Genomic DNA, 13,042 nt, shown 5'->3' on the forward strand with positions numbered 1-13,042 from the left:
ATATGCATATGGTGTGTAGTTTACAAGGCAATCAATAATAGGATCTTTGTTTTTTGAAAAAACTGTGGATACTTCAACCTACCAAGAAATTATCCAACAGTTCATAGCCTTACTACAGGAGGGCGAGCATGACTGTTTGTTGCAACAGGACAGCACCACGTGTCATACAGCTCACTCTACTGCAGAGATGCAGCAAGATTTTTTAAGGGGAAGAATCATTTCTAAAGGAATTTGGCCCTAAGATCCCTACATCTCATCTGACTAGTCCAGACTTCTTTCTGTGGGGTTTCTTAAAAGAAATTGTTTGTAGGAGCAATCTACACACTCTGCAGGTATTGAAGACAAACATTACCATTGCCATCCAGTAAACAGAAAGGGTACAACTAACAAGAATAGTCAGGAATAAGGTCAAATAGGTAGACAAGTGCATAGAAGTGGTTGGACATTATTTTCAAGACCTGTAAATTACTATAAGTGTTGGCTAATAAACTATTATTTATAAGCTAAACTAAATGATTGGGCCTTTTTTAAGTTGAACACTATTTTATTACAATAGTTTAAGATAAAGTTAGATATGATTACTATATATAGTTAAGATAAGAGCATATACAGGGACCTATGGATAATATTTTTATAAGTATTTATTTTGAATATCCAAGGAGTATTGAAGATCTGTGAATTGTATATAAATTATACAGATATCAGTTACAATTTTGTTATTTATATACATAGGTAATTGATACTGCTATTTATTTCAAGTTAATTTATAAACTTAAAATCTTTGTTACAAACATTTAGATTATTTTTAATATATTATGTTCATTAGCATTATTAGCATTAATGAATAATTGGTCAGAATTTTTATTCTGAGTATATCTGGTTGTTATACTTTAAATTTTAAACATACAAAAACAATAAAAAATTAACCACCAAACACAGTTAACAGAAAAACCCATAAAGCTAATACCAAAAGTCAACTTTCGCAGGATCCTGCATCATCAGTCAGTACATAATTCTACAATTACATAAAAAAACAAAAGAAAAGAAATAAAAGTTTTTATTTCTTTTTTTTTGTTTTTCGATTCAATCATAGAATTATGTACAGACTGATGATGTGGGATCATATGAAAGTCGAATTTTGGTATTAGTTTTTTGGGTTTTTCAGTTACAATCTTTAGAGGTTAATTTGTTGTTTGAGGTTAATTGACACAGTGGTCTGTATGTTGATGAATTATTTGAATTTTCAAAAAAATTATATATTCAGCTAAGTACTGTTAAGCTAACAATATAGTACAATTCTATACATAAACTGATACACAAAATTGCTAAAAATGCTGCGATAAAAGAGGCATTATATAGAGGATAACAAAATTGTATGTATTAAAATATTATCCACCAAATCAGAGTAGTTTAGTTTTTTATTACTTGCCTCACTGTTTACTACTTTTGAGGGAACATTCATCATCACTATTAAAAGTTAAAGCAAACATAAAAATGTTGAACAGTATAATAAATAAAGTGTATTGTCAGATAATCAACAATGTTTGCTGGTCACTTTAATCAAAACAGTAAACACTGATATTTCTGTCTACTTACACACAACAAGCTATACAAATAGTTTTTAAATATTGGGTGAGTTTATCAAAGTGATAAAAAAATACATAAATTAAGATCAGTTTTATAAACTTTATTTTAAAAACAAAAATAAATTAATAAACCACCAGACAGAATTTGGAAGTGATTAACAGATTCACTGATAATACAAACTGCATAAATAAAATAATATTCTAATGCAATCTTAACTGTTCTAATTAAAATGACCAGTAACCACCATAGCATTATTGCGCTTCTAAAGTAGATCATGTGAAAAAATTCTATTAATGATGATAACAACAGCATTGTTCTCACTATAACAAAATTTATAGTTGTTTAATTAGGTAATAAATTCTCTTGGGACAATCAAATTGATTTATTTTATGACATAATCAAACTGTACCAATTTGCTTTGAAGCATCTTAATATACGCTAAGCTTGTAATCATTATTAATTTTTTAATATGCACATCTAAATTCCAGTCGAAAGTAAATCATCTTTTGGGCTCCCTGAAAATTAGAATGAGTTTTTAGGATACAAATTGTCCTATCAGATTATTATGTAATACTAAAAAGTACAAACTGTGTAAACCCAATACTTAATAAATTAACAATATTACTGTGTAAACCCAATACTTAAAAAATTAAAAATTATTAACTTATCATTGTGTTTATATTTATGATTTTGCAACCTTTGAAACAGAATAGTTACTTTGGTTAAATATGAAAATATTCACCTCTACCAAACCAGATTATTGGACTGTTTTCTTTTAACTCAACACAATACCTTGACTTACAAGAAAGTTATGCTTTTATTCCTGTTTTTAATAAATTACTCAATCATTTAAAAATATTTCTACCAATTTATTTAAAATATAATTAAAAAATGTTCTTTTACAGAAATTACATCATATTACTGTCAATGAATATTAAAATAATATCAATTAAAAGATATTTAAAAAAATTAATTTTCTGCAACCTTTTCATCTACCTGTATATAAATATGTGCTCAAACAATTTTCATTAATGCCTCTGTATTGTGAATTATTATTTTGTAATTATTTTAATATTTCTTCATTAACGTTATTTGATGTATTTATATTTTAAATAACTCCAATAAGAAATACATCATTCCTTACAGTTAACAAGATAAAATTATCAACTGTACAGCTGAATTTAAGTTGAATTTGCATACAGAAATTCAACAGAATATTTAGCTAAGTGAAAAAAACAAAGATCACTTTGCCCCTCAATTTCCAAAACTAAGTCTGGCATAGGATACATATTATTCTTAGAAATGATTGAAATTTTTTTGAAGAAAAACTTTGTCTTGTGTCAGATTGTCTACAAACATTGCAGTTATGGCACCATACACACATTTACATCCGTAATTCAATACTATGAAAACAATGAAATAATTATGACACTTTTAATAATATGTTAATAAATAACTACACCTTCATCCCCAACTGCGCCGCTTTGATAGCTGCTACATATCCACCAGGTCCACTTCCAATTACAACTACATCTGCTTCATGTGTTGCTGAATAAAAACGCTGTGCTAATGCTGAAGAAATCTGAGCTGATAATGACTGGCTGCGTGATAGGCATGCTGCAGGCTATAAAACAGTAAGAAAATCGGAATCAGTGATTTGGTAATAAAAGAAAGTATCTACAGAAACGTAGAAAAATGTAAGAGAAGAAAAATACACATAAAATTATCTTTGAAAGTTATTTCTCCGAGAATTACCGTTCAGGTATTACTTCAGAGGAAGATATGTATGAATGTAAATGAAGTGTAGTCTTGTAGTCTCAGTGCAATCATTCATGAGATGTGTGGTTACCTGAAACCCAACCGCCGAAGAACACCAGTACCCATTATCTAGTATTCAAATCCGTATAAAAGTAACTGCCTTTACTAGGACTTGAACACTGGAACTCTCAACTTTCTCATTTCAACTGATTTGGGAAGAAAAATTCACCACTAGATCAACCTGGTGGGTGCACTTTTATTCTAAACAACTTTTTTTTAACTACTTTACTACACTGTCCAATCAATCAAAGCACTTGCAGCATTTCACAAGCCTTTGAACTCCTGTGTAAAATTTTTCTATTAGGGATTTAAACCTTAAGCTGCTACACGTAGATAAGTTTACAATTGATTGAAATCTCTCACTATTGCAGTATAGAACTTATATTACTTATGATGGTATTTTCTGCCCGTTTTTTAGGATATTCATCATTATTAAATATTTATTATGCCTATGTATATTCTTGTAAAGTGTAATGTCATTTCTTTGGCTTCCTCAAAAAGTCAGAGTAACTTTGTAAATACAAAAATGAGCTTTCAGATAATTATCTGGCAAACAAATTATCATAGTACCCCCTATCACTACAAGGAGGGATAGTGTAGCACTGATGTACAGCTGTTGTAGAAAAATATTATATTTAAATAAAATTATAAATATTTTATTAGTTGTGTGTGTATGTATGTGTAAGCTGTGCATCAGAAAAAAGATGTATGACAGGAAAGTCCTACAACTGTGTTGTCAGCTTTCTTTTTAATCTCTTTTCAACTGATTGAAATGCCACATTCCATAAAATCAATCAACAAGCTTCTTCTGACTACAGAATACAGTTTCCATGATTTCTTGAAAGAAAGTCAACAAAACAAAAACAAAAAAGCCAGCATTTCATTTTTACTGAAAAACAATAATCAAAATTATGATTTTTTTTCACAATCTATCTAAAAATATTTATTTCTAATTTTATGATACATAGTTTATATAAAAATATGGTTAACAAATATATACTGTTTATTGCTATTCTTATGGAGAACTTAATGAAAGTTGAACGGTGGGTTATTTTTTTTATGTTCTTGAAAAATTAAAATATTTTTTTTCATTTTGGGAGCTCCTATAGTAAGGGGAAGCATTCGGGTAAAATAAATTTTTAATTAAACAATAGTGGTACCTAATTTAATACTTTTTGGTTAATCTTTTTCCAAAGAAATACTGAAGAGTGTAGGCTATCAAAAAATTAACATTTTTACATTTTAAATGCAATGAGTAACATGCAAGATAGATTTAAATTTAAACTTTTTTAAATAATTTTTGTTACCACCGACCATTGTGTAGTGGGATGGGAAAAATGTTTTAATGGTTATTTGAAGTGGTATTGATGTAATAAATATAGATACTCATTTTCTGAAAATGAAAATATATAAAAAAGAATGAAAATATATATTTACTTTTTAGGGTGAGGGCATGATTATTAAATAATTTTTGCTAATTTGTGATCTTAATAAAAAAACAGTTCAACTTTTCTAAGAAAATTATTTTGCTAAGTGCCCCAGCAGATTTTTAATTTTATTTTGGCCATAACAGCCTTGCCCCTTTTTGAAATTTTTTCTGCAAAAATTTAATACATTCTTTCCCCCTGAAGGTACCGTCTACTAAGTTTGAAGAAAATTGTTCTATGGAGTCTATCTTGTTCAATGTACAAGTCTATCTGGCAAAAATTAATTTTTGGGACTAGGGGACGGACATTGAAATAAAAACTTTTTTCACATATTACTTACAGGTAAATACACTTTTTTTAACTTTTGTGTCCCCTTAATATACAAAATTAAAACAGAACCAATTTTTTTTTTATCTGTCTATATACTTTCCCAACATCGGTATAGCATCTCATATTGCTATAGCAAGGAAGTAACATATCCACTGTAAATGCTGTTAACGCTGAAGAAAGAGTTTAATGCTGTCCCCTATCGATTATGTCTTGTATTGTTATAAAGAAGTTTAGATACCTACTGTTCACAAAACTAGAATCAATCTATTTGAAATGACCCAAAGGTGGTTGATTGACCAATTAAAAAAAATTGCAACTTAGAAAAACAGGAGATAGGTAAATAAACCACTGGACCAATCTTTCACCTTGAGAAAGTATCATTAAATTGCTTTTTATTCATCCTTCCAGGACCAATAAATTTTAAGTTACGATTTTTTTCCGTAAACCCTTACAATCACAAAAATAGGTCTGCGCACTGTAACAAGAATGGCCACCACAGGTAAACTGCTTAAATAAAAGGTTTAAAAAAATACTTTTAAGATCCTGAAACATGTAGTTAACAAGCAGCTATGTTCAATTTTTTTTGAACTGATCAAGCAACCAGCTAATGTTTTTTTGGACACTTCAAATAGATTGATCCACTAGCCTAGCATTACTTTGATCACCTTATCAAGAACTAAGCAAATAAATTAGAACATTCTGAAATTATCAACTGGCAGTTACCTAAAACCATATTCTCTAACTCATTTCTAAACATAATGTACCAAAGTCTCGAGGCTGATTCATTAATTTTCTCTATAAACATCACAAAGCAGATTATAGATTTCAAACATTTTGTGGTTTCTGGTAAATAGGGATCTTATTACTTTGCAGCTGGCAGGATTCTCAATTATGGCACAAATTTTAAATGGCTGTTATTAAAAAATAATAGCAATATAAATCTCTTCCTTATGAAAGAGATTTATCTTGGAGAGATTTTTGGAAAGAGATTTATAATGTAACAAGTTACATTACACTTCTGGGCTAAGATGACAGAGTTATATTTAATTTTTTGGGCATTATTTTAAAGAATCAAAAGTAACTTTCCGAATGATCTTTGCTATATGGATACATAACTATAGTGCAAAACATAAAAATATAATTCTCATTTGTTAAACATCAATTTTTCTAAGAAACAATATTATTATAACCAAACAGATTACATCAACACAGAAAGCAAGGAGTAAAACAATGAAGAATATTATGTATATTATGACTACAAGACCCCCGGAGAAATAGGGTGCTTGTTAGGAGAATATCAAGACCCAAAGTGCCTGTAACAAGAAATTTACAAGTACAGTGTACGATAGACGGGGTTTTCCCTCACAAAGAAGAATTAGAGGCAGATGTTATGGAAGAAATGGAACCTCCGCCCTCCTTTGTTGATCGAGCTTGCTGCAGTGATTACCTGAATGCCAGTGGAAAAGGCACCGGGTCTGGAATGTCAAATTTAGTTGTTAAGGTGGTGGGTTCGGGTAGACAGGATATATTTTTTGCAAGTTTTTAATAACGTGCCTTTCTGAAGGAACTTTTTCAACAGGATGGAAGAAAAAGCAGCGAGTACTGGTCCCCAAGCCAAGGAGGGACCTGGCACTTCTTTCCTTATACTGGCCACTTGCCACCATGATCAGTTTGTTAGCCAAGGTTTTGGAATGAATGATCCAGCAGCAGATTTCAGTAGTGGTGGAAGAGATGAGTGGGCTCTCTGCAGGCCAATTTGGCTTTCACAGGGCAAGGTCTGCCCTGGACACTGTGGCTAGAGCGTGCAAGATGGCAAGAGAGGATTATTAACTGGTTGTGACAGAATGAATGTTCTGGTGACGCTGGATCTGAGGAATTCATTTAATAACACTCCTCACATTACCATAATGCACCTCTTTGGAGACTAATGGTTTCCCACAGTATCTGTCAGATAGTCCAATCATACCTTACAGTATGTAAGATGGTATGCCAGGTCTAGAATGGACTGGTCAAATGTGGTCTAGATAGGGAAGTGCTACAGGGGTCGATCTTTGGGCCAACCCTCCAGAATGACAGCATGTTCCGGGTTGCCCTTCCCCCGGGAGTCACGCTTTATGATATACTGATGACCTGGTAATGGTGACTGATGCCCTCACATGGAGGGAGGATGTCACTAAGATACACGACTCTTATATTGTGATTAGGGCATGGATGGAGGATGTCGGGCTGAAGCTAGCACCAAAGAAAACTGAGGTGGTGATAATAATCACTGTTGTTAAAAGAAGGCCTACTTTGACATGCTAGAGGGTAACGTAGATTGACTATAGATCATATCTCTATAAGTTTAACTTTGACCACTTGAAAATTTGCCCAGAGTGCGAGGAAGAAGACCCCAGGGTACGTAGATTTCTGATGCCCACATTTCATACAGAATTGCCTGTAAATGTTACACGCTGGGTCGTGACTGTATGCTCACACCAAATTAAATGCAAGGGATCCTGTTGGAAGGTGAGGAGAGTTGGAGAGCTGTGGAATATTTCAGTAAGAATGGTGCCAAGTCGGACAGGCTCAAGGCTGAGTGCCTGGGGGGGGGGGGGTCCTGACCATCTGGAGGTTGCTTTGGTGCGACGAAGCTGTGGGCACTACGTTCATGGTACCTGATAGCGACTCTTGAGAAAGATAGCCTCCTTTAGTAAGTATTGTATTTTAACAGTATTGTTGCGTGTTTCTTGTAGTTTTATTGTTGCTGTTTTGCATTTCGTGAATTTTGTCTGTGTGGTGCATGTGTTTTGGTTGTTGGCATGTTTGGTGTTTGTTGATCTTTTTCGCTTAATTTGTCTGTGTGACTTTTGTGTTTCATTTTGTGGTGAGTGTATGTTTGTTTGGGCATTTCCTGTTGTGTTTGCAGTGACCGATTGTGTGTATGCACAGGAACACATACTCACTTAATAACATCTTGCGGAACCTGTTAGCGAGACTAACACTGCCTTGGCACCTGAATGGGATTATTCCAAATCTTTAACAAAAAAATACACTGGAGAGTGGTTTAATTGTACATCAAACCAATTATTTAGATCAGTGTGAATAGATAAAAAATAGACATAATGGTCATTAACCCCATATTCAAGGAAAGCACAAAAGAAATGAATAAACAGAATCTAAAAATTCAAGTGGCTGAAAAAACAATAATAAAACACTAACAGAAGATTATATCAAACAATGGTAGTTCTAGGCAATTAGAACTTCTATTTCTTTCATACTTTTTTTAATATACCACAATAGATACACGAAGGTATGAAAGGTTTGGCCACTGGGTGTTCATTGCAAGGTTAAAGTCCATCAGAACTCCAATCAATTAGCTATCAATTTTGTGACTTATCAAGATCTGTTCAGATACTAATCCGTTCTGTGTAGAGATGTTGGGATAAACCCATTTGTTACTTTTTTCTTAAGAGATTATGGGCTCACTGCTATGGTCATTAGCCTAAATGGAAATTTGTAGCGTATGAAAAATACCATGCCTAACCGAGATTAACACCAGGGGCCTCCAAATGAAAGGCCAAGATGCTACCGCTCTACCATGAAGATAGTCATATAAATAACAAGATATAGAAATACTTATAAAACACTTGGCTGAATTATGTTTTAAGAGAAATAAAGTTATTACAGAAACTATGTAGGCTACACCAAAAGTTCCATGCTATCAGTCATGTACACATGACGGAACATATACTCAATGGAACCAGCTGAATATCAAGCTAAGACACATGTACTGGTTACTTGGATGACAGTCCCAGTTCCACTTTCTGATAAAATTCTACTCTACAATGAAATTTTAAAACCAATCTGCACCTACGATATTCAACTCTGGAGAATGACAAACAGCAGCAACATCAAAATTATTCAGCAATTCCAAAACAAACTACACACAAAAATATAAAAAATACGCCATGGTTCATAAGGGAAAGCAAGATCCACATTATCTGAAGATTCCTTATGTTGAAATTCAGCACTTTACGAACAATGTCTCAACAGGCATGAAAACTACCTTGCGGTGAACCTGCTGGATTAACAGTAACTATGTTCACCGGTTAAAATGGCAGCATGTTTTGGATCCAGGGGATAACATGACATTATTTTTCTGCTTGTCTTACTTTCAAAATTACTTAATATCTTTTCTTTCTTTGTATGTCTCAACACATTTATCTTTAATGTCAGTTTTATATTTCATATGTTCCTCTTGCAAGTTGAATTGTATTCTTGAGTAGTTTCGCTGGAAAATGTCTCTTTCAACATCAATTTTATTGTTATCCCATTTACTTATAGATTTTTTTTTTGGATTTGTAAAAACTGATTGTAAATAAAACCTTTACAAAAAAAAAAAGAAAAAATTAATCATATATACAACAGTAATAACCTTACGAGGAGTACAATCAATCATCTTGCCTTCAACAGGTAACTCAGAGTCTGACTCTGATGACTATTAACATTAATTTAAGGTTTAATCCTATCTCCACAAAACTCTAACTCTAACCTCTCTCCACATAACGAATTGCCATATTTCACAAAAGTGAATCTTAATTTACTAGAGCACTGATTAATGCAGTGCAGACTTTAATCTGTATATATAAGCCACTGTCCAAACCTCCTTTCTGATATTTAGACCTTGCACTTCCCTGATCCTAAGCATTTTTCAATGGTATATTAGTATGAAAAAAATTAAAGTTGATCTCAAATTGCTCAAAATTACCCAAACTACAAGGTCAAGTTCTCTCACCTGAAAACAAGGCACCTACTCAAATCCGGAAATAACAGGAAAATAAAATGCCACAATGTAATTAGTACTTTAGAAATGCAATTCTTTCTTTCCAAGACACAAAATAACTATAACATTGTGAAACTACATCACAGCAGAATGAGTAACTACACTTACATTATAAGTGAAGCTTTAAATATATGGATGTAATGTATATAATGTAACTGTTCAGTATCCATATTATAGAGTACAATTAAAAAATTTGTATCATTCATAGAACAGATTCCTTTTATGAATTTTGGCAATAATCTTTCAAGATAGTGGTGGGATGTCAGTACATGTTAAACACCCCTAATCATGATGAACACACCATTTTTCTCAAAAGAAAATACAGATAATAAAACATCTCAAAGCTGTATACTACAATATGTACACTTAACGTAATTACTTACACATAGGTTCTAGGCCACACAACCAGACCTTTGTAAAGACAATGCCAAACGCATGTTCAGAATTTTATTTTATTAAAGTCAGTAACAATTTCTTAAACTCATAACATGTATTAGGTTAAGTAGTTAGACTGACTGAGAGATGTAGTTTCACCTTCTCAGGCCTTATTTTATTTTACTATATGCTAAGATGAAACGGCTATGGCAGATGATCCACAACATTAAGCAATTAAGATGTTTAAAATTAAACTTAAGATTAAAATCTACAACACTTAAAACTTCAAAAACAGGGTTAGAGAAATAATTTTGCTACAGAAATACTTTATACAACAATTTCAAATAATACTCAAAGGAAAATCGGTACAACGGGAATGTTTTTAATATTATGGCACCAGTTAAACATACAACCATGCAGTAACATTAAACTAATAAATGTACTACACACACGCGTCTTAAACGAAAAAAAAATAAACTACTCCAAGGTTAAAAGGAATAGGTTAAGAGTGCACTGAAGATAAGAGTTACAGATAATGTACAAACAGAAATTTATAAGTCTAAGTTATAAAAATAAGTAATTTGGATTTTGTTTCCTTTACCAACAATTATTTCAAACAATAAAAAACAAATTACAATAATCCAGTTAAGATTCCGCATATTAACGCTTCACTAGCCTAACAAAAAGGTTATAACATCATTTAAATAACTTGAATTTAACATTCTATTATGGAAAAGTAAAAAGAAAACTCATTAAGGATAAAATAAAAATGTAAAAACTTGGTACTTACTTTAACTGTCGCCGATAATCTACTTAACATGTTACACTGCATATCGTATAATTCCACCAATTTCACCTTTATCACAGCAAAGGACTCATTGCACAGCCTTTGTTATCGCATTAAAATTTTAAACCTTTGGTGTTTCATTTTAACCTAACAGTGTTTGAATATTTATTCACAGATGAAAGTACATAATCTTAACAACTAATTAATTAATAAATATTTTGTTACCTTTATGGATTAAACCAATATATATGATACTTAATATAATATAAATATTTAATTTCTAATAAATATATAATCTCAGTATCTAGAACGTTTTGGTATTTAGAACCTTTTTTGATGAAAAACTTACATTTTAAAAACATATTAAAATACAAACCGTATTAGTAATCTTTTCATAATTAATTTCAATATCTTTTTAACAGAAGATTTTTTAAAAGTAATATCAAAATTTAAAATTATCTTTTGTTGATTCTTATGTAATTGCAATGAGCAATTCAAAACTACATCGTGATGCAACTCATATCATATTAACAGAGAATAATTTAACAATTGTTTGATGTTAGCTATTAATAAATTTACAGTATTATTATTCTACTTTTTTTTAGAAAATAAAAAGGCGATGAACCATAACTTAGCAGTTTTGGTACATATTTTACAGCAGTTTCCCAATTACAGTAAAATTCATCAAACTTTAGGAAACGGTTTGTTAAATAAAAGGATTCGTAAGATGGTAGAAAATAAAAATTAAACTGTATAATCAAAATGCAGCACCTTTTACTGTACACTAACGTAGTTTGAATTCGGTATTTAATCATCCCAAGTTTATTGTCAACACAGGGGTTAAATTATTCAGTCGGATTTATAAAAAAAAATGTAAATTTAAAACCTAAGCATTAATGATCCCCTTACATAATAAGTTATGATTAGGAAGATATTTTTTTCCTTGACTATCGTAAGGGAGTAGTTTAAAAATGGATGCATATCGATATGCAGCAAATATAAAAAAATGAATTTCGGTATTGATTCCAAATTTTGTACATCAGTTACCCAGATTTGTCTCTTTACTATGTTTAAAAGCAATAAGCTAGATTTTAAAATGAATTTCTTTATTCCTGTGTAATTTACAAACCCTTTTTTGATTGAATTAGAACTCCACTCTGAAAGTTACTTCAACATTATCTATAAAAACTTAGGCTTTTATTTGACCACCATAAAAGTGTAACTAGTTAATTCATGTCACCTAGGAACACGCTGCAGTATTGCAATAACCAATAAAACAATATAATTTACCTTTGAAAGACCATTCAATTTTTTAAATGATTGAGATCCTGAAAATAATAAATGTTAAAAAAGCAAGTATTCATAATGAGGTAATGTTTGCTTATAGGATCATAGAAAGTTGTAGACTGCACCTCTTATTATGCAGTACACAAAAGTTGATAGAATCCCTCTTGAAATTGAACTGTAATTTAAACAGAAGTTTAAGGTTTAAATCGACCAACAAATTCTACAATGTTATTTTCAAATCAAACAAATTCTATGTATCAGCTACCTCATTTTCCTTCTTTGAAAACTAGAAATCGACTCTGAAAATCAATTTCTTGTCAATAATAACATATGATGAAGTATGGGTATGATGTATAAGCATTATCAGTCATTGCGGCAGGTTGGAAAATCATTATAGAAACTGAAAAGGGCAAACAAAACTTGTTCAAACATAAGGGTGATATTGGCAGTCTTTTTTGACATCAAAGGTATTCAATATGAGTTTCTACCAGCAAGGCAGGCATTCAATCATTATACTTCCTAGACGTTTTAAAAATGTCTGCAAAAATGTGAGGAAGAAGAGATCTGAACTTTGGCATAATTTCTTCGCCATGGCAATTTGCCAGC

General features: G+C 31.4%; 1 protein-coding gene across 1 annotated transcript in view; it reads right to left on the bottom strand.

Moving 5' to 3' along the window:
- The window catches only part of LOC142333441 (dihydrolipoyl dehydrogenase, mitochondrial), a 53,836-nt gene extending 42,529 nt beyond the window's left edge, over positions 1 to 11,307 (bottom strand). Inside the window, exons 1-2 of the mRNA XM_075380543.1 lie at positions 11,153 to 11,307; positions 3,050 to 3,211 (exon numbers count right to left, since the gene is read on the bottom strand). Coding sequence (XP_075236658.1) covers positions 3,050 to 3,211; positions 11,153 to 11,194 — 204 coding nt within the window. The 5' untranslated portion in view covers positions 11,195 to 11,307. The remainder of the gene's footprint in view (positions 1 to 3,049; positions 3,212 to 11,152) is intronic.
- Between the last annotated feature and the right edge of the window lie 1,735 nt (positions 11,308 to 13,042).

The sequence above is a fragment of the Lycorma delicatula genome, chromosome 12 (assembly GCF_047948215.1).
Source record: "Lycorma delicatula isolate Av1 chromosome 12, ASM4794821v1, whole genome shotgun sequence".
NCBI lineage: Eukaryota > Metazoa > Arthropoda > Insecta > Hemiptera > Fulgoridae > Lycorma > Lycorma delicatula.